Source organism: Amphiura filiformis, chromosome 3, assembly GCF_039555335.1.
Source record: "Amphiura filiformis chromosome 3, Afil_fr2py, whole genome shotgun sequence".
In the NCBI taxonomy this organism is placed as follows: Eukaryota; Metazoa; Echinodermata; class Ophiuroidea; order Amphilepidida; family Amphiuridae; genus Amphiura; species Amphiura filiformis.
Genome location: NC_092630.1, coordinates 36,319,297 through 36,342,404, shown reverse-complemented (window position 1 = coordinate 36,342,404; position 23,108 = coordinate 36,319,297). Strand labels below are relative to the sequence as shown.

Below are 23,108 nucleotides of genomic sequence, written 5' to 3'. Positions count from 1 at the left end.
TACAAATAAATATGTACCCAGATCATGCAATAGGTGCAGTATTAACGAAACAGTTGATCACATGTTTTTTGACATTGTAATTTAATCTTCTCTGAACTTGAGAGCATGCACAACATGACTATTGTCCTGTTGTTTATACCGGTATGATAACATGGTTAGAGGAAAGGAAAAAGGAAAGAGACTGCAAAATTGTGCATTAATTGCTACGAATTGCGGCTGTGTCACAGCATGCTACCATGTGATAGGGTGTACCAAAATGGTTACTACTAGTATTATGTTATCTATTCAAGACACACATTCAAATTGCCAGTAATTTATTTGCAGAATATGTTTTGATAGACACATATAATCAGTGTTTTTCGTACAAGTCCTGAAAAGGTCTTTTGGCCTATTGTGGGGCATCAAGATCAAGATTTGGTGCACAAAAAGGTAACTCCCAACCTTAACTGAGTCGTACAGTAGTTTTTCCCACAAAACCTAGTCAACTGAAGATGATGTTAATGATGTCTGTACCATTATGTGTATCAATTGCAGATTTGCAGTCCTTCCATGGCATTCTACATGGGTGATGATGTACAATTCGCTGCAAAGGTAGTGATGTAAACAGGATTTATTACCATAGCGATAGGTGAAAACTATTTTTGAATGTATTGGCCTGCACTATAAAAGCAGGCTGCATTCAATACCCATCATGCCATCTGCAACACCAAATCATCATCACCTTTAAATTCATTGACATGATTCCATTCTTGGCATTGGGATGCCGATGGCCATGGGAAATTTGAATTTCACAAATTATCTCCTGATCTTGCATGTTTTTACATGATTGGAAATGTAATATAAATATAATTTTGTGCACAAAATCTTGATCTTGATTCCCAACAACAGGCCAATAGACCTTTTCAGGCCAATATACCTTTGTAGCAAATATATTATTTGCTACTGCAAACCTGGTGAAAAGTTATGTTTATCATAGGCTTAGGAACTGTGGGGGGCACAACCCCTCAATAATTTTGGTGCGGGGGCTGGTATACCTTTCAGCCCCCCCCCAATAATCCTAGGTGAAGTTAAAAAATTGTGATATTAAAGATAGAGGGAAAATGGGTGTTTGTGACCCATATTTTACAAAATTGTCTGACACCCAGGGGGAACCCCCCCTCAGGCACCCCCAGGGTGGCCCACCAAAATTTCAGCCTCCCAATGTTGAAAATCTTCCTAAGCCAATGTTTATTATATTTAATTCCTGTGGATCATGCCACTGTTTTTCCATGTTGAAAATATACAACAATGTGATGTTGTGATCAGGTGTTTGTGTGGGTTAATGCAGCTCCACCTGCAGCATGTGATTAAGAAGAGCTTTATCAAAATAATGACCATTACAAATCGCTATTATAGGAAGCCAAAACAAGGAAATAAAGGAAGCTTCAGCCAAGGGTGGGTATAATATCCCAGGTACTTCATGTGGATTGTATCTAGCTAACCTACATCATGTGCATCACCAGTGTTTGTAACTCTCTTTAAATTAGGTGCGCCAAATGAAGCATTTTTCCTAAATTGGCCGAATTTTGGCTCACAAATTTCTCAAATTGACTCATTTTGATACAGAATTGCACATTTTTGTGCGCCAAATCTAAATTTCGCTGGGCCACAATCGCAATATACAGCCTCTGAGTAAACACTGTGTATCATTGACTACTGCCAAATTCCATAGTGATACATTTACAGCAAGTAACATTCAAATGTCAAAATGTGATGATACTTGTTACTTGAGTTAAAAATGTTACACACTTCAGGCAAGTCTCTGAAGTTCATTCAATCATTTGTAAAAGTTCATTGCCTTTGCCTTTGTAGTAATAAACACACTATATTTCAATTCAATGACTTTGTAAATAGGTTCTCTCATGAGTAGTATGGCCGGAAGGGTGGATATCACACAGCCAATGACATGGTATCTTTTGGTCTTGTTTTCTCTATAGTAGTGTGTTGTTTTGTTAAGTCAGTTTCAATTTCTGTCTTGTCAAGATTTGTGTAATTTAAGCTTTACTATCTATTTGAAGTTGTCTTCAGGTCACCTTTGGAAACTGATAATCTCTAGGTTTGAATGTTTGCTGTGTAAATTGTGCACAGTAATTGTTGTGCAGTGGCACATTTGATAAACGGACATTGATTGATTAACACAGTGTAGTATTGAGAGTTCAATTATAAATATAAGAAAGTACCATATTCATTCCATTAAGGGGGTACTACACCCCTCGATAAATTTGTGTCTACTTTTGCATTTTTCTCAAAAACTAATAACACAGTGGTAACAAAAGTTATGTATATTATTGGGGCAAGGAATCCAGTTACTACACTGGAATTTCATTGACCCAAGACAAGCAGTTCGTTATTTATGATAAGAAATAAGGTACCGCTATGATGTACCCCATTTCTTATCATATATACTGAACCGCTTGGCTTGTGTCACTGAAATTTCAGTGTAGTAATTGGATCCTTGCCCCAATAATATACATAACTTTTGTTACCAGTGTGTTATTATTTTTGAGAAAATGCAAAAATCGTCATTAAATTTACCACAGGGTGTAGTACCCCTTAACCGCCAGGGAGCTTAACAAAGTCATTTTGGGTTGGCACTTGTTTTTTATATTGTTATAAACAATTGCCCAAAATTTGAATTTCATATGTAGGCCTAGATGGATCCGTGTTTGATAAATGTGTAGTTGGATCCATAGGATATAAGTGTTGGATCACAAATTAGCACTGTCTATTTTCATGTGAGTGTGGGAACCAATTTTGTTTGATATTAATGTCAGTTACCTTTAGATTTACTTATTGTCTTTTACTAGGCCAAACAAAGTCTACCCGGGTACTTTAAGAGTGGAAATTTTAGGTGAACAGTAATTTTCACGCTTTTTGTGTTCAATCCAGGTACGGCATTTTAAATAAAAATGCGTTCTTTTATGAATAAGCCTTTGCAAAGTTAAATATTTTCAAAATTGATGCAGTGCAAAAAATTACACACACTAAAATTACTACTTTCACTGTAACATCATGTCATCATCATGTAAAAAACATGTCAATGTTTGAATGCAAGCACGTTTTAACTGCTTTGTTATGAGACTCGCAACATTGTTGTATTCAGTCAATGATATGCTATTTTAAAGGTGGGTGGTCCGATTATATTCAGTGATATGATCATTTTAAAGGAGGTTGATCTGATCTTCTAGAATCTGTGGTCTGATTATAATAACACATGATGTTTTCTATACCTCACATTTAGGACCATCATCCAAACATTCTTATTCCAAATTGCTCCAACGGTTTGCATTCTACATGTAGTTCTAAAGTGGGTATCACAGTGACTCTACATGACTTCCAGGGTGGTGTATCGCCAAACTACCTGTTTTTTGTTCATATTGTCAAACGAGACATATTCCACGCCTACAATTCCACTGCAGTATGAGCTTTCACCTGATAGCAAAATCTGCATTTTATTTGGGTAGATTGGAGGTGGTGGTGAAGCTGTCATTTGGGTCATCCAGCTTTAATGAAGCAAAGTTGCCTTAGAAAGGGGTCAAAAGATGAACACAATAAGTTAAACTTGCTATTGCTGATAACATGTGTTATTGGTTGCTTGCAGAGATTTCAATTGTGCAATATTGATACAAAGGGTATAAATCAAGAGTGGCAGATTCTGGACATAGAAGGCTTATTTCTTGCTGTGGGTAGGAAATAATTACAGGTAAGAATGAATCTTCAAAAGCCAATGACTTGATTAGTTGGCAACTACAAAGGAACAGTGACAGTATTGTGTTCTTATGCATGGGGATTCCTTACAATTTAACTGTCCAAGATAAATGAACTATTGTTACGTTTATGGCTCACAGGACTTTCAAATTAAGGTAGGGGATGGATATACATAATGCTTGTTCAGCTGCTCTGTGTAACATGGAGGTAGTGCGAGTCATCATTTAACACTAATACTTATCCACACGGTCCCTCCTCACGGTTGTTACTCTAAGCACTCCGACTCCATATTAGCTGCAACGTTTGCTCCGTGTTAGTGTGCTACCACAGAGATTCTCGGTGGTAAATCTATTGTGTTAAGCTTTGTGTTTGTTAACACGGGTGCTAACCTCAAAGGTAGCTTAGTGTTAGCCTAACACAAGCTTAACTCTAAGCCCATGTGAACAATGCTATAATGATTGAATCTATTTTAATCAGCAGTCAAATGCCTTGGGGTTTAGATATTAGCCCTATCTTATTCTTTATACTAGTTTTGGGATTAGTAGAGTCAGAGGTAATATAAGGGCTAAGGTATAGTGTTGCTTTGTACCTTTTTATAGAGTAAGGGGTAGGATTTAATTTTCTGTGAGTATGCATTTACCCCAAATGCTTTATCAGCTAAAGTTGAATACAGTCACATTTCTCACATGACCTGTGGCTGTTTTCACGTAATTATTCTTTTGATCTCATTTTAATATATTCATGAGAGGGTGCCCCGTTAAAAATTCAACATTAATTGATCTTAGAATCGGCCTAATATTCATGTGTGCATAATGTTGCTACAAAATTCAATCTATTAAATACACACAGTCCCCCTTTGATATGGATTTATTTTGTAGCAATTACCCACTGGAAGTTGTTTAGTATGTTGTTTGCTTTCATCTGAGGAAAGTTCAGGTCCATGTGTGGCACTGCAGGGAATTATTGGCACTTTTCAGGTTTAAATCACAATAGATTTTAGTACAATTATTACTCTGGTCATGCACAGTGATTTTGATGTATACAAAACGACAGATTCTTTTAAATGTGAGGTCGCGTGGAGTCATGTACGCCATTGTATGAAGACTATTTAAATATCCAAATCATAAAGATTGGAAATGATTTAGTTATAGTATAGATTTAGCTAGGTTTATAATTTACTATTTCAATAGTGGTCGTGATCAAGTAATGTTTCTGTTTTGTGGTAAAAATGCATGCACACACATACACTTTCATAACAGGCTGATAATAAAAGTCAGTTTTAAAGCAAATTGTATGTTTAAAGGGTCCAGGACTTGAATCATAAATACAGTGGTGTATCCAGGGATGTGAGGATGAAGTGCCAGTATCCCCATACCAAGGTCTGGTCTCTTAAAAAAAAAACCCAATACAAATCATTTCAAATAAGTTGGCAATGGATAACATCAACATCGTGCTGGAATGCTTCAAAAACATATTTGGTACTCAAAATATTTTGGTTCCCCTCAACCCATCCATCAATTTCAAAAGCAGCTCTTTCAAATTGTAGCCCTCTAAGTAAGGACCATTGATATGTATCGATAATTATCAATAAATCTGACTGTCCAATAATATCAATATTGCCGATATCACTTTATGAAGAAAAATGATATAACAAAGTTGCAGATAATGTAAAAAGTTTTGAAAAGGACTCCCCATAAGTTGCTGGAAGGTGGCTGGTGCATTTGCGAGTCCAAATGGCATACCGCTTTATAAGACACTGGAAGGTGACTGGTGCATTTGTGAGTCCGCATGGCATAGCGCTCCATAAGACACTGGAAGGTGGCTGGTGCATTTGCGAGTCCAAATGGCATAGCGCTCCATAAGACACTGGAAGATGGCTGGTGCATTTGCGAGTCCAAATGGCATAGCGCTCCATAAGACACTGGAAGGTGGGTGGTGCATTTGCGAGTCCAAATGGCATAGCGCTCCATAAGACACTGGAAGGTGGCTGGTGCATTTGTGAGTCTAAATGGCATAGCGCTCCATAAGACTCTGGAAGGTGGTGCATTTGCGAGTCCAAATGCCATAGCGCTCCATAAGAGACTGGAAGGTGGCTGGTGCATTTGCGAGTTCAAATGGCATAGCGCTCCATAAGACACTGGAAGGTGGGTGGTGCATTTGCGAGTCCAAATGGCATAGCGCTCCATAAGACACTGGAAGGTGGGTGGTGCATTTGCGAGTCCAAATGTCATAGCGCTCCATAAGACACTGGAAGGTGGCTAGTGCATTTGTGAGTCCAAATGGCATAGCGCTCCATAAGACACTGGAAGGTGGCTGGTGCATTTGCGAGTTCAAATGGCATAGCGCTCCATAAGACACTGGAAGGTGGCTGGTGCATTTGCGAGTCCAAATGGCATAGCGCTCCATAAGACACTGGAAGGGTGGTGGTGCATTTGCGAGTCCAAATGGCATAGCGCTCAATGAGACACTGGAAGGTGATTGGTGCATTTGTGAGTATGGTGCTGACCAATGTATCGTTATTTTTTTTAAATTCTGACATTGACCGTCCTTGGCTCGTTGGCCCTGTTGGGAATTGTTTTTCAAAAACTCCATTTTAAGCACCCCCCCCCATTTCCCTTTCCTGTTCCCCTTGTCCCCCAGAAAAAATCCTTGTGCTGCTGCTAGCCATTTCATAACATTATAGAAATAGTAAATAATTTCATAACAATTAACATTACCTTGTTAGATCAATTTTGAATCAAAGTGAAATTGGCCGCAGATTTCATTTGATCACTGGTATACTGACATATGTAATGCAGGATACGGTCAGTTTGGAATTGGCACCCTTTGTGCTATCAAATTACGACGCATCCACACTCTGGCTCTGGTCAGTGCATACTCATCATCTCCATGAACCAGATGGTATTGTCTGGTTAGCTCATTCATTACACATCACAAATTTATAATATCATTTAGAATATGGGTAGTTTTTCTCCAGGGTGTCAGGTGTTGTTTTCTCTATAGATTCCATGTTCCTATGTGAATGTGACCTACATTCCAATGTTTGCGCATCTAAGGGAAAGAAAATAAGAGAATGCATCATTTTTAAATGCACAAAGGATGAAAATTGTGAGTATAATCTCATATAATGCATTGGGCTATACCACAGGAGTGAATAGCTCATATTCTGAAAGTCCCAATAATATCAATCTTCATTATTTTTTATAAATGTGAATGTTAATTGTGAAATTGCTTCAGCATAATTTTTTTTATATTGATATGTATATTCAATTTGAAATAGCGGAATTGTTTCGTACATTTTTTTTAAATGAAAAGACATTTTGTTAGCCAGGGATGTAAACATTGAATAGATATGGAGACATTATACATTTGATCTTTTACCATCAATAGAAGATTTCGAGGTCATCTCTAAATTTAGAATAGACCAGAAATGCTAATTTATTTGCAGTGATTGAATAGAGTAGAAACTAGAGCTAATTGCGCATACACATATACGCGACCTTAGCAATAGCTAATTACCTAGGCCTATAGCTAATTAGCCCAGCTATATAGCATGAATGCATGTAAGAGGTAGTATGTTATGCTGATTTTACTGAGAGGTCTTTTTTTGAAATGCACTATAACTTTGGAATTTGGCTAGAGACCAAGGTTAATTCGTTAGCTCACCTATAGCATATGCGAGTTCAAAAGGTCCAGCATATGTATAATTCATTGGAATATACATGTATGAACAGAGTTTGTAGTATTATAATTATAATCATAAATTATATTACATAATTATTTTCCATACTATTACAGTATGTGAAATCATTTTGATAAGGCCAAGTAAAATAAAAAACATGTTTCAAAAAGGAGGAAGAGGGGGATTTTTATTTTTTATCCTAAAATTGGTGCAAATACCCATAATTAGAACTGTTTTAGCGCACACAATAATGCCTGGAAAAAGGAGGAGGCCTCTTTTTATATCTTGTTCAAAGAGATAGGCCTCCTCTAATTATCATAAAACCTTCCAAAAGTGTTTCTTGTATATTGGCAAGGCTATAGAAAGCATCTTTACTCCCAAGAGTTATAACTGAATTTCAAAAAATAAAAATATAATTGAAGAAACCTCAAAAAAGAAAAAGGAAGTGGGAGAAGACGCGAAACATGATTATTTTTTATTTGGCCTAACCAAAAATTATTCAATATTCATGTAAATATTTCTGTGCAACTTTGGTCATGCGCTATTATAGTGCGACTTCCTAAGGTAATTTGCTACATAATGGAAGTAATACCTACATGACCTTTGACCCCAATGACCTTTGACCCAATGACCTTTGACCCCAATGGTTGTATGCAAGTAATGTCATGCTATAATTTATTTGTGATTGACTTAGAATTTTTAGTAACAGAACAGAAAATCACATCAGCCATAATGACCTTCGTATGACCTTTGACCTCAAGGCTAATGCATGTGTCAAGTGACGCATCTTGCTGTGTAATTTAGTAAGGAGTAGCAGTTTTAGTAAAATAATAGGAAATAACATTTTCGACCATAATAACCTTTCCATGACCTTTGACCTTGAGTTGGTCATGTGACATTTGTGCCACCAGCTATTAGTCCTGATGACCAAGTAACATTGTTGTACTATATATATTTGCGACAGGAGCAGCATTTTAGGGTATTTGGTCATATACCAGAAGTATCCCCTTAATGACCTTTGACCCCGATTCTGGACAATAACTTTTAGACACTGGGTATAGCTGATGCATGTACCAAAGTGCCATCATCGTGCTGTGTAATTTGTGGAAGGAGTAGCATTTTTAGTGAAATCACGCTTTTGGCCATTGGCGGAAGTGGATGACCTTGACCTGAAGTTGATCATGTTTCATTTGTCCCCCACCCAATGGTCCTAATGACCAACTATGGTCAACATGGCTCAAAGCATATGGCTACGGTGGCTCATTATAAGATTGACAGAAAGAAAGAAAGAAAGAAAGAAAGAAAGAAACAAAGAACTTGACAGAAACAGACCTTAGCAATTTTGCAAATTGCTAAGGAATAAATTGCAATTCTGATTCAACTTAGCTTCTTGCCTCTTACTGTGGAAGTGGAAATTTGTGTGTGATTAATTTGACACGCTGTGCCAATTTTTAACTGCTTCAGTTATTTATAAATTTGAAGTTTGTAATTATAAGCTTCCTTACATTGAGCAATGCAAAAAAGGAATTTACTAACCCGATGTAAATTTACTTGATGTTTTCTTGGAACGTGACATGTGCAAAAATAAATCTAGGGTGAAAATGTCCACTATTACAGTATTTTAGTATTGCACCCCACTGGTTTGTTTACATGTGTCAATCACCATCAATAGATGGCAGTATTTCATTTACTTTGTAAGCATGTATTGAGTTGGCCACACTGAACCTACTGAGGGCAGCATTTATTGTGTACCATTGCAAATCATCGGTCTCTCCAACTAATCTTAATAATTTATGGAGTAATGACTCATACGTGCAAATTTGATGATATCATTGGTTTAATGCTCAATTGGCAAAGTCTCCGACACAGGCACAAATATGAGACATGCTCTTCAAGAAGGGGTAACAACAAATCTGTGTTTGAGACAAGTTGCAATAAACATGTGGAGTGCACATCCTCTCACAGCCGCACAGCTTGGCCAGGTCTTTTAGTATTACATTATACAGGAGTGACATAGGATTGTAGAAGAGCACAAATCTATTACAGTGCTAAATATTTGTCAGAAAATCATCACCATATTGCCAGATTTACCAGTTTTCTCATCAAATGAGGCAAATTTCATCCTCCACAAACCCTTGTCAATATGATGCTGTCTGGTTGGTATGGAAGATTCAGAGATGGGATGCATTCGATGAAACGCTGGATGTGGAGCTATTACAAAAATTGGGAGCGGGATAAAGTTATCCAGACTGGTCTGTTCCATCCAGAACAGCTGTCATGGGGCACCGGTAAGATGCCATTTATTTGTCTGTCTGTCTGATTGTCTGTCATCAATTTTATTGAAATGAAAATAATACTTTTGTAATAATAAGTTTTGAAGCTTGAAGTATATTGTATTATTACTAACACAGTTCAACACATGTTGCTGTGTTTCTTGTGTTTATTGAAACTAAGATTAACTTTTGTATAAATTAACTTAAGTATAACAGACATCTAGATGTAGAAGTAAGATGTATTTGAATTTTGTATGATTTTTAAGGTTAAAATAAAATTTGTAATGATTTTAACTTTTAAAGGCAGTTTTTAGTCAGTAGTAGTAATAGTACTGTTTATAATATAAATTGGAAATCTTTGTAATAATATAGGCCTAGATTCTTTTTTAAATTTTCAGATAAACAACTTTCATGAATATTGCATGATACATATTTATATAGATTTTAAAATATTTGTGGCCATATCAAAATGATACAGTTATTAGTTATAATAGAACCTACAAAAATGATTACCATTTTGTCCAACAGAACACATTAGACCATTTCAATTCCATTCATTCCAATTAAACCCGAAGCATGAAATAATTTCCCAAACTCTCGCATATAAATCGGTACCTCTTCAGCATCACAAGCAGTGCGGCGTTACAATGTGTAACATGAAAGACACAATCAAGCGTGAGGTGTGTCTTGTAAAAGAGATAATTTTAGAGATTAATGTTTACGTTGCCAAGGGTCATGACGTACATTTGCACTTTACTTTCCATTTAACTATAATCTTGTTGCGAAGTGCCAAATAGGGGAGGTGTTAGTGCAATATGTTAGGAAAATATTTTACCTGATGACCCCATGCTGACATTGGCTAAATATTCCTTATATTTCTTGTCTGCCATTTTGTCCCCCTAGCTTTCTTAATATATACCGCTCACTGCACTTGGTTTTCCAATCTTGATTTGAAATGGTCTATAATTATAAGAATAACAAAAACTTTTGTGGCCTTTACATCAGGGCTCAAAATCAAATTTTGGGAAGTTCATTTTCAATGCCATTAAGGTAAGACCAAATGAAAACATCCTTCAAGGTCACAAGGGACAAAATAATGCCTTGGGGCACTAACATAGTTTGAAACACTCAAACTAAATGGATGAGCTAGATAGAGTCCCAGGGATAGGGTAAATGGTAGTATTGGAGGGGGGGGGGGGGAAGGGGCAGCAAAAAACCATGTTTAAGATATTTGACATCTGAGATATACCAAAGTGAGTGATAGCGATCATGCCATATGTGACTGGACGCCAGCGAATCAGCCGTAAAGTCAGCCCGGTCAATTTTGTTTTATTTCGTGTTTAGAAAATATATACCATAAGCTTTAAAATGGTATATCATTTGACTTCAAACGATATCCAAAAGCGGGGTTATGATTTGTTGAACTCTGTTCCTTCGACAAAATTGTATTTTTTATCGGTTCTACATGTGTCTCTTTTTCTACATTTCTGGTAATAAATATCCAACAGTCATAATTGGCGGTCATTTCAAATCATCCCCAAGTCAACGAGGTTCAGAAATATCCTCTCATTGTTCATTGTTGATTATACATACCCAGACAAAATACAATGCTTTGTTATCTACCACTTGAACAGGATCTAGCCAAAGCAAACAAAGACAAGAACTATTCTATAGAAATAGGTAGAAGCTTATTATCCTCTTCAGCAGTAGTATTATTGATTGATTTAAACGGCGTTTGATAAGATACTTGTCGCAACGAATTGATACACCTATGAATACGACCTTCACATACATTTTACACTTTAACTCAGAATACAATTTGCCGAGTTTACGGCTGATTCGCCGCGTCCACTCACATATTAAAGGTCATGCGGTAGTCAAAATCTAAAATTGCTCCGCCAAGACATTCCTCTGATCATAAGAATTCATACCAATAATCTGCATTGTATCATTTTAGAGTTTTATCAGTGGGTGAAAAGGTCACATTTTGGACATAGGGGTCAAACTTGGTGAAATGCTCTGATTCTCATAAAATTGGTCGCTAGGTGTTTGATGTGTGACAACAAATTAATATACATGTAAATAGTTTGCAATATCTATATAGGGTGTTTAGTATAAATACAGCAAAGTGATCAATGCCCATTGAGCTCTATTGGCCATGACCTATTTAGTATTTGGCAAAATTTCAAGGTATCTACCTCTGTATCCACTGAACACACAATAGCCTTAGAGCGTGTTTCTACAGGAGCCCCGCTAAGTTACCGCTAAATGGATAACGGTATCTTACCGTTATCTTACCGTTTAAGCTGCTGTTTCCACAGACAGGTTTTTGCCGTTAGCGTGTTCATACCGTTTAAGCTGAATGACGTCATGTGATGTCCCTCTACCCTAACATCCCTATTGGTTTTAGTTATTTGCATCGTACCAACAAACATGTTTTAAAATTGTATTTTGTCTTACCTTTTACTGTAGTATGGCCAGAATCTTGCATAGTAGGCCTAGAATTAATGCTATAGAATGGATTGTTTAATGGTTGATTACTGCTAAATAATCACTTTTAAGTTTGTTAGATTTTGCAAATCAACAGAAAAGTTTGAAATTTTACACAGTTTTTCACTATTTTGTGGCATTTACAAATTTCCGTGAACAAACCCTGTTATTAAGGTTTTTGTCATGTCGTCCGTCCAATTTACCTGTTGATTAACAGCCATTTTGCCTGATTTTGCTCAATACACGGCAAGTTACCGCTTCGGTCTGTTTCTATAGAAAGTCTACCCGCTTCGTCAACTGCAAAAACCTACTCCAACGAGGTTTCCGTTGGCGTTGAAAAGGCGTTGCAAAAAGGCGTTGCAAAAAGGCGTTGGGGGCTGTTTCCACAGGAGTGATTAACGGTTCCATACCATTTCCAAAACGGTATTTGGCTCTGTGGAAACACGCTCCATGTAGCTTACAGTGTTAATTTTGAGGCTTGCTTTATTGTGTAAAACAGTAATGATGAATGAGATTATTATGGTATCATAAAGAGAGTGAACTGTCATTTCAACTAGATAGCTCAATTTTTGGCACAACTCTATCCTTTTCATGTGGGTGCTATTTCTTCTCTACAATAAATATTGTACTACATTAGTGAATATATTGTTAAATTTAATGTTTAAGGACTATTATAAGCTTCAACGGGGAAGGTGTAATAATGGTGTATACTGGGGAGGGGGAATTGCAAGGGGCTAAGCATTTTTTGGCAGGTTGAGAAAGGAGAAATGGATGTTTTGGGGCAATTTTTCAATTTAATGTACTCTATAAAGTGTAGAAAAACGTTGCAAGTGCAAAATGTCCTGCTTGCTGCGCTTTTACCACATTGTCAGACAATTTAAAGATATGTCGTAAAGGGGTCATCAGCAATGATATTGGCAGATCATTTTGAGAATTCACCCCATACATTTATGCACAGCCTCTTAGAAGTCCTAGAAGTCTTGATGTTTGTACAGAGGTGCTCTAATGTATGTTCCTTTTACTAAATTAATTTGATAAGAAAATGTGTTAAAATTGTACATGGAACATATGGCAACCCAGATGATGAGATAATCATGTTGCAAGTATATATTTGAGTAACTTTAATAACCAATCCAATTAGACCAGGAACAGCAGTAAGATTGAAACTAACGCCAAGGGATATATGCTGCATGATCCAGCAAAATAAGATGTTTGTCGGAAAAATTGATTTCAAGAAAATATTGACCATGATTCAAGCATATTTCGTTATATTTTTATCATTTGAACTGAAATCAGAAATGCTAATATTTCATGCTCTATATTAAGCCGTTCATTTTCAACCAGTTACATTGAAATTTGAATGGTATTTTGGGTGCATTTGAAGTGCAGATAGAATTTTTTTACCTGTATTATAATTCAGTCTTAATGGTATTTAAAACATATGTTGGTGAGTGAACAAGGTTAGCTACCTCTTAGTGCCTGCAGAATTGTGCACATGAATTTACATGATCAAGCTATCCGTTACACCTTCAATCAATTTAATTATACATATTCTTACATGAAAAATGTTCTAATGGAGGAGTCTAGTTTTAATATTGACCTGGATATACTATACTAGCCAGGAGCTTCTCAAGATGAAGTTGTCGTTGCAGCATTATAGCAGAAACAATGCATATAATTTAGCGACAAACCGCTGTGCATGCTGCGAATAATTCTGGCTATTACGATGATGATATTATGTTGATATGAAACAAATCCTGCGATACTAATGAAATACGTATGTGCACAGAGGTGTTTGATAGAAAGTGGCAAATTTTCAAGATCAGGTTACAAGTTTGAGATAGGAAGAGACGCAGGAGTCCATGGGAAGATTGGTAATGAGGTTGTTCATAGAGCATTATCATGCATAATTGAAATTGACAAGACTCTGTACAAAATAGTTGCTATATGTTTATATTTTTTTGGGGGGGGTTCGGTGATAACTAAGATGGTAATGATAAAAGCCTTCAAAGCAGAAAGACACATAGTGTTTATAATGCAAGTTTATGTCTGCTTTAGTAAAAACTATGCTACTTTGCCAGACCCTATGGATATTTTTAGATCTGTATAATCTGTATTGCTATAATTTCACCTTCGTTTATGAAATTGAAAAAGCCACTTTCTGGGGCAAAGCATTAACATTTGTTATATTTAGAACTACATTATTGTAAATCAAACCTAAATTCCATATCTGCACCAAAATATTGGTTTGTTAATTTTGGAATTTTATTTTCATCGTTGAAACCTTGTGAATGAATTGGTAATCTTTATTGAAGACCTTGTTAATGTATACCCCAGCCAGAGGAGTTTAATAGTAAGAAAGCCAGAAGTTGGACTGTAGCCTTACATTATTCATGCTTCACTCAAGTGACAAAAGTGGTTTGGTTTGGGAAGGAACTCATGGAGGTTGGAACTGAAGCTCTTGTCAAAAATGTGAGCATTAGCTGGAGCACCTGAATTTTTGTATGACTGATTATCGCTGCATGGTTTATTGCTGTGTGTGACAAACCATCCCTGGCAATAACCAATTGCACCCTAGTCGTCGCCGTGGTGGGCTTATGGCTGTTCCATGCGCATTCTGCGGGCTATTTGAGGGTATCGCGATCAGAGGAACTGAACCACATTTATCATTATCATGTCTGATTTGCTATGCAAATTTGGAGGTACTAATCTTCATGCTTCTTTTTACCATGCACAAACTGACTCCAAGTCACTCTATGCTAGGATCTCTGGTATGAAGTAGAAATGTAGGTGTAGATGTATATAGTAATAGTACTACCGGTAGGTGTATTTGTAAATAAACACATTAATTTGACTCATCAGAACATGCAAAAGGAAACAAAATGGTAGTTCCTGTTGATCACGGTCCACCTGTGAATGACTTCAAAATTGACTCTAAATATAACCCCTATTAGATCAGCAGGTAACGTTTGACTTTCAATTGACATTGATAATTGTGATATTTATCGATCACGTTCAGGCTAATTTTCAGTATTTGTCATGGAAACCAACCACGGACCATAGCAACCATTTAAGGAAGTCACTGTGAGACGCATTTACATGACAATACTTCCACTTTTTACTGACAGTAGTACCGACTCTGAAAAGGACTGGTTTTGTTGCAAAATTGGCCCTTTGGCATAATAACTTTTTTATGGAACAGTGGGCTGAGAGTGTCACGGTGTTGTAGTTCGATATGGCAACATTATGTATGATGGCAGAGCAAATGCCGTTCGTAGAGGATCATTTTGATTTTTACTCGTACTTACATGATTTTGATTATGATGATGATGACGATGAAAATGGTAAGCCTAAGTGATCAAAGTTTGAACTTATAGCTTGATTTTGTTGGAAGCAAAACTGATTTGTGTAGGTCATTAAGAAATGATTTGTAGTAAACTGTAATAGATAAAATATTGTGGTCGTACAAGATACATGCGGAACATATAGTGTAGTATTTCATAGGCCTAGGAGTCATTTTGATTATGAGGAAACTCTGTAGCAGTAATGTAATCGTAATTTTGTTTCAAAATTGCTCAGGTTTCATAGTCCGCCTTAGATGTTAGAGTATCATGCATGGACAAATGTAACCTTTATATTGTATTCTAAGCTAGTTAAAATATTGATATTATTTTTGATATCATACATGTCATTGACATTGGATCCTTCTCCTATACTACTACCAGGAACCACCGCCACGCTCAATCGTAATTTAAACGAGGCAGCGCAGGACTATGTATGGCTGTATTGGAATCCAGTTTGGAGAGGTATAGAATAAAACTACTCTTTAGCTATGTCTTGTGTATCTATGTTTTAAGTGTTGGCCTACTAAGGCCTTGTGATTGTGGCTTCATAAAGTTCAATTCAGTCACCAACATTACCACAATCAGTATATTTTTATGAGTCACAAATTGTTAAATATTTTCAGAATTTTAAAAGCATTTACAGGGAAACGTAACATAATTGGCTGTATCTTTTCCAGTTCTTGACTAATTTCTTAAAATTCTGCACCTTATTCAATGAGCTCATATGGATACAAGTGAGCCCAGAATAAAAATTTCAATTTGTCCCGAGGATTTTTACTATGTAAATAGATTTTCTCAATGACCATTGACTAGTTCAAAATCTATCTTTGAAGAATAACATGAATGAAATGAATCATGCAACAGATGTAGGCCTACATGTAAATGTCAGGCCAAGAGAGCTGAAGCGCTTCTAAAAGTGTCCCGTCATTTCACCATATGTTGCATGATGCAATTCCTCGGTGAGGATATGAACTATGTATACCAGCATGAGGAAGTCAGGTATTTATAGTCAGATACAGGGCCGCTGAGAACAGTGCCAGGCTCGGCATGGGGAAAATAATCACTTCAAAATAATAGAAGTATCAAAGATGAGCCCTTTATTTAGGATTTGCATGGGAATGGCACAAAATATTATATTTTTACACCAAAATATTCATCAGAAGGCAATTTCTTAGCAAAAGTTTAGCTTTGGACCCTCTGCCTGGACAGGACTGCTCTTGGTCCCCTGTAGGCCTGGGCCCCAAGACTTGTTACATGAACGTGATGATTCATGATATAAATGTCAAATGTTTTATTTGTTACCTTGTTTCTTATAGTTTGATCTCTGACTTTTTACTCTACGATTCAAATCTTTTTAATTTTACATAGAGTTCCAAAAGTTTTATGAAATTATTTGATGTCAAGTTCATACTGAATTAATTTTTGTGATATTTTGTTTTGGAGGTATTTCCAATACCTTACCTTTTCCCCCTTTTATTATGTTTGCTAATAATGTTGTTTACGTTTTGAGATATATTGCTCTCAGCAAAATTGTGCTCATATTTAATTACACACGGTTCTCAATTCTTGATGAAATTGCAGCCGATTATTAAAATTATTATAATCTATGAGATATCTATTCCTAGAGTGATATCAAAGCAAAGTTTTGAGCCTGGGGTCTACAATGAACTTGCCTAACCTTCTCACATTTGATATTCCAATAGAAGGGCACAACCATGCATGATGTTTTTAATATGCGAACAAAAATAAATATAACCTTATACCGAAAAGCATAGATTTATTATCACCGGTAGCCCCGCAAGGGAGAATACATTCAAAGGTGAAGGCAGCAAAGTTGGGTGTAGTGGCTGCTTGATGAAGATAACATGATTATACAAACTTTTCAAAATAAGTGATCCTACGTTTAGTCGTACTCACTTTTAGGGTCTACTGTGTAGCGGATGTTTCATCACTATTAATTTTTTGTGATCTAAACTCTGAGCAGTATAACGGTTTCTTGTATTTGCGGTTTCAAAAATCGACACAATAAAACCCATAGCTTTTAAAGTTGTGGGCGTCGTTGTGGAGCAGATCGCACATAATATGGCTTTCATGTTTTGGATCACAGATCTGTGCTCATTAACTTTGGGGAAAACTAGGTCATACCTCAGTTTGTTTCTAAAGAGTCACTGACACCTGAAAGTACACATATGTATAATTAAACGTGATGCCTGCTTCTGCACACAATTAGTGATAACAAAATTACCTGGCAGCTATTTTATTCACCTGTCCACATCTGCCTGTATTTTTGATGAAAGACTTCCAGCTCATAACCCTTGTAATGCATCCAATATGTTGTGCGCATTAGTGATAGGGATGTCTTCATTTAGCCAATCTCTCTTACCAATATATCATGCCGATGATATCCAATTAGCACAAATCACGGCTAAATCTCAGCGAATGATTTCAGCCGATTATCGGTTTATGAAACTATGTATATTTGATACAATCTTTTGCAGTCAGTCATTTTGCTCTTGTCACTTATTTATCAAAATGAATAATTTGAATATTCTTTAATATTTCAAGTTCTGGTCATCTGCTGTATAAATTTACTAGCTTATTTCCATACTACACCAGGCACAAAAAGAAACTCGTCAGTTATATTCATCCTTGCTGTTCAATAACTTGATAATTTTGGATTATTCTGAAATATACATTTTGTCAATTGGACTTTGCTTTCTCATTTGACACCCTGTTCGTGAAAAAGCGAACAAGAATTGACTCAAGATATCGCCTCCAAAGCCTCAAACCCCAAAATCAAAAGTTGCATTTTCAACGATTTTCAATGGGAACGCATCGTTGTATTGCACACAAGCACCACGGGCCAATCAATAAAGCACACAGTGTAACAGGCACAATTGAATGGTTAAAATTGCAACTTTTCATTTTGGGGTTTGAGAGTTTGAGGTGCATATCTTGGTCAATTCTTGCTCAATGTTCACGAACGGGGGTGTCAAATGAAAAGAAAAGTCCAATTAACAAAATGTATATTTCAGAATAATCAAAATTATCAAGTTATTGAACAGCAAGGATGAATATAACTGACGAGTTTCTTTAAGCCTGCTGTATTTCATTATTTAAAACCAAATTCAGAATTCAAGTTCAATACATCATTCAGGTTTACATAGTACATCAATTATTGACCTTTGAATGAATGGAAATTACAAAAATTTTAACAGAATAAAGATCGGATATATTGATTGACAGTAGTAATCACTATATCGTTTATTTATTTGTACAAATTCTGTGATTTAATCAAATTTATCACATCAGTTAATTATTTCATAGAAATTATGATTATTGATTATGATTGATAGCAGTAATTCATTAGATTGTAGAGTGGTGATCAAAAAACATAGAATTACCACTTATTTGTGGTTAATGATTCATTTTGTGGCAGACCATTAGTCAGAAATTTATGTAAATTTTAATGGTAATACTGCTAAGTGTCTCGAACATTCATTAGCTAAAACAATGGCATTAATTAGTACTGCTGTAAAGGCTAATGACATTTGTATCAACTATGGTAAAAGAAATTAATAGAAATTACTTTATGGACATTATTTTTTAGTACCGGTAAATAACCCCTGCACATGTTCCTTTCATTGGAAAGCAGTGCTTATTTATGGCTGCTTGTGAAATATCCTCAAATTCAAAATCTATATGTTTATACATTCTGTGACTCAGATGTTGCTCTTGACATTTTCTCAAAATTGTTTATAGTTTTTGTGACTCAGATTGAACCATAGACTCCCATCATGTGATTGTAAGAGACTAGGATTTGACTTTTGAAATGCAAATTATTTCAGCCATATTAAAATATGTGGAGGATGCTCAGCTTACTGATGATACAATTTACATGTCATATTGGCATCAGCTGGAGTACCTAATCATGTTATATAGCTACGTCATTACGTTAATTCCAATTTATCTCAATAGGTAGCCATGCTTATTCATTTAAATACACAGAATTACTTATAAATAGACTGAAGTTAACCATGTTCGTTACAGTAAAATAATTTCAATACAAAATCACTCGGCTGCATTACAATGGAGTTATGAACATCCTGTTATGAAAAATAAAGATATATTTACTAATTAATACAAATGTTTTGTAAATTTTTCTATATTTCAATATTTTCAAGGAAATAATATTCTGTTAGCACTATTTATATATTCATATCAGAAGCACAAACATTTCACAGGTGTCATATTAGGGATAAGTTAAAAATGATCTTAATTGATGAGCCAAAATTGTCTCACTTCCACTTGCAGAGTTCAATGACCTCCATGAAAAAGCATAGCTCAAAATCTGACCTCAAATTATTGAGTATGAATTTTAGTACCCAGCACATTCAAAGGTCATTCCATGAATGTCTACACATATTGGTGTTCAAGAACTGTGTCCTGACAGATGAGCATGATTAAGATCTCAGTGTTATACATGTACTTATTACTTTGAAATCTACATTGCAATCTCTTCTTACTGACCTAAGCTGCAATCCGCTGGCATGGTGTGATTAGAAATACAAACTAATCATTAATTTAAGGATTTACATGTGCACGGAGGGCAGTTTATCGCGTAAAATGACGGCATACTTTAACTGGTAGAGTGTTCATAATGAAGCCATCATAAATCCTCGGGACATTTCACAATTAACACCCACCTCCGCAGAAATTGATTCTAAATAAGATAACATGAAGAAGTTGACTGATAATCGAGAGGTGACTTTGTTTTGATGAGCCGGGAACTAAATATTTTACTGCAAGGGAATATTTTCACTCTAAATAAGTAGAATTCTAGTGATTTTAAAACAATCCCCGGGAAACAGTTGGTCAGCATAAATTAACAATATTTATTTTGTGTGTGTTTGTTCATATTTGAAGCTCATGTAATTGTTTTACTGTCTGTGTTGTGGTTAATAAGTAGGATTTCAATATTGTTAAAGAATATTGTTTGTGTGTTTGTCATTTTGTTTGTGAAGGTCAAATGTTTACTTGTCCATGTAGTGGTTAATGAGTATAATTTGGATTAATTTTATTCGCTATAGCATTTTTGAAATCGCTATAGCATTTCAATAATTTGGAGTAATTTTATTTGCAAAATTGTAAAAAAAGGATTTGACCTTTGATATTGAAGTAGATTTGTACACCTATTCTTTACACTTGACAGAAGACCCAGAGTACTTAGAAATTGCATATGGCATCATTGTAAAAGAAGGTAAATTGGAATGCAATCAAACTATATAGCAAATAGCATTGTATATGTTTGCATATACTGTAATGCACTTTTCATCATCATTATTATGGATATTTATTGTTTGGTAGGAATTCATTGTCTTTTGTCTTATTGTTGATATCATCATTATCATCGTACCTGCACTTGTCACACACCTTCCCTACACACTCACTCCTGAATGTCCCACACCCTCTGAATGTCCTATTCAATTGTGTACATGTATTCACCATTCACCTTAACTGAAATTCACCTTGGCTTTGTGCTTAATTCTAAAAATGGGGAAACTGATCAATTTTGCAAGTTTAATGATATCTGTCAAGAGAATTCTATTGTTTTCAATAGCTCTCTTAGAGAAGAATGAACTGTCCAATTTGTATGTTAGGAGAGGATGTTACAAATACCAAAATCCTGTCTTCATATTTAAACCACCTTTGAATATGTAAGCCAGGATATATGATGCACTTCAAGATTGGGTTAGTGAATAAAGTGGAGTAACCAAATTTTGATAAGCAGCAGCTAGCCGGGGACCATCATGGACAGTGGTATCAAAGATTGGACCATCTTGTAAACTTATAGCACTTAATGATTTTCCAAGTCGAAGTCAACAGTGTGTATTTACAGGGCCTACAATGGTGTACCGGTCATTTAGTCCACTAGTACCTTTCCCCAGTTGGCAAAAATCAATTGTTGGTACAATCTTCAAGAGTGCAAATTTGATGGTAATGATGAAGATTGCATTTGCTGTTATTACAAATTTGATTAGAATTGGATTGTACACATTGACCTATGAATGTCCATCATACTACAGTAAGATGATATTCTTCCCTTGGCAAAATTAATGTAAAAACCCTTGTTTTGTATCTTGTATCACCCTATGTAAAGAGAGGCTATTTATCTTGTGAAATAATGCAAAACAGTGATGAAAGTTCAACTGAAATAGCAGCATCAGCAGCAGGGATTTGGTTTGGTTTTAGAATAGTGTCATGTAAACTAGGCATAGCAAGTGGGCTTATTTGTTCTGCTGTACGATATTTATCTGTAATTGAAAAAGAGGTTTTTTTGCTTGTGGCCATCAGCTTGTGTATGCATTATTCTCTCCAATTTCCATCTTTTTGTCAAATTTAATTGTGTATTTAACCAGAAGCTTTCACTGTTTGTGCAGTTGTGCAGCCATGATGTTTTGAGTTTCCCCAACTAGGGACAGCAGTGTTAGTAATTTAGCTCACATGAATGTGCATACATGTACATGCAGATCTATAGATCCTTGCAGGCTTGAAAATAAATGTCTTTCAGTTTGGCACCTTACAACAAACATTTTTGGTGAAACTGGTCATTTTGACATGATGCAGTAACAAATTTGGCAAATTTATGATAACTTAGATTTTTAGTAGTGAACATGAAAATATAAAAATATAAAAAACTGTAAACTATTTGCCAACTTCAGAGTGTTTGGAAAATATTTTCACACAGTTTTAATATTTCCTAAATTGTTTGACTTTTCAAAAGTTCATAATTACGTATCATAAAATCATGATTGTTTTCAGTACACTCACCGGTATGCAATAGCAAGTAAAATGCAATTTCCTAAAATGTGAACATCAGGAAATTCAGGTATGAAAAAACATATCCGATCCTATTGTTCAACTTTCATTTTCTGATTAATGAGGACCTACAAGGGAGTTCCCAAATACATATTTTAAATATGAATATCTGTTCATCATGAACTTGGCACTACATATGACCTTTAATAGTCAGCTATATAAAAATATATATTGTATTATTGCTAGTTTCATGTTTTTAACTTACTTCTGTGTTGTTTTCTCCAAAAAAGTATATGACTTGTTTTTGTGCTGTTTGTTTTGTGCTCACATTCTATAATACTTACTCGTCGCTCATGGATAAATGTCACATTATTTGTCACATATCACCTGGATGTTTTTATGAATGCACTATATCATTCCTTGCAACTATCCCTGTGTCATCTTCACCCATGTTATTTTCACACATATGTGATATTGTGTTGCATACACATCCCTCTCTCTCATTGATACCCAATGCATGACACACAATTTGCATGCTTCATGTACTTTCAACTCGGCGTACATTCAAGTCGGCATGCATTTGAAACCCCTTTAAGCGCGAGTTGCGGAGAAAAGAGGAGGGAATTTGAGGCTCCAACCTCTTGAGTATTGATCTTAGCCATCACGTTGGTAATACATTAGTTCATTTTAGATTGAAGATGTTATTGTATTTTGTGGTTCATTAGGTACAGACAGGTGGCTTAGGAGAAATGT

The 23,108-nt window shown here is 35.6% G+C and overlaps 1 protein-coding gene across 2 annotated transcripts in view; it reads left to right on the top strand.

Annotated features, from left to right (window-relative positions):
- LOC140148437 (ras association domain-containing protein 1-like) overlaps positions 1-23,108 on the top strand; it is an 83,452-nt gene that overhangs the window by 20,952 nt on the left and 39,392 nt on the right. The window contains exons 1-3 of one of the 2 annotated variants that reach the window (XM_072170375.1): positions 15,334-15,536; positions 15,918-15,998; positions 20,749-20,796. The exons of the other annotated variant lie outside the window; for it this stretch is intronic. Coding sequence (XP_072026476.1) covers positions 15,428-15,536; positions 15,918-15,998; positions 20,749-20,796 — 238 coding nt within the window. The 5' untranslated portion in view covers positions 15,334-15,427. Of the gene's footprint in view, positions 1-15,333; positions 15,537-15,917; positions 15,999-20,748; positions 20,797-23,108 lie in introns of those variants that run through there. 2 annotated transcript variants of the gene reach the window in all.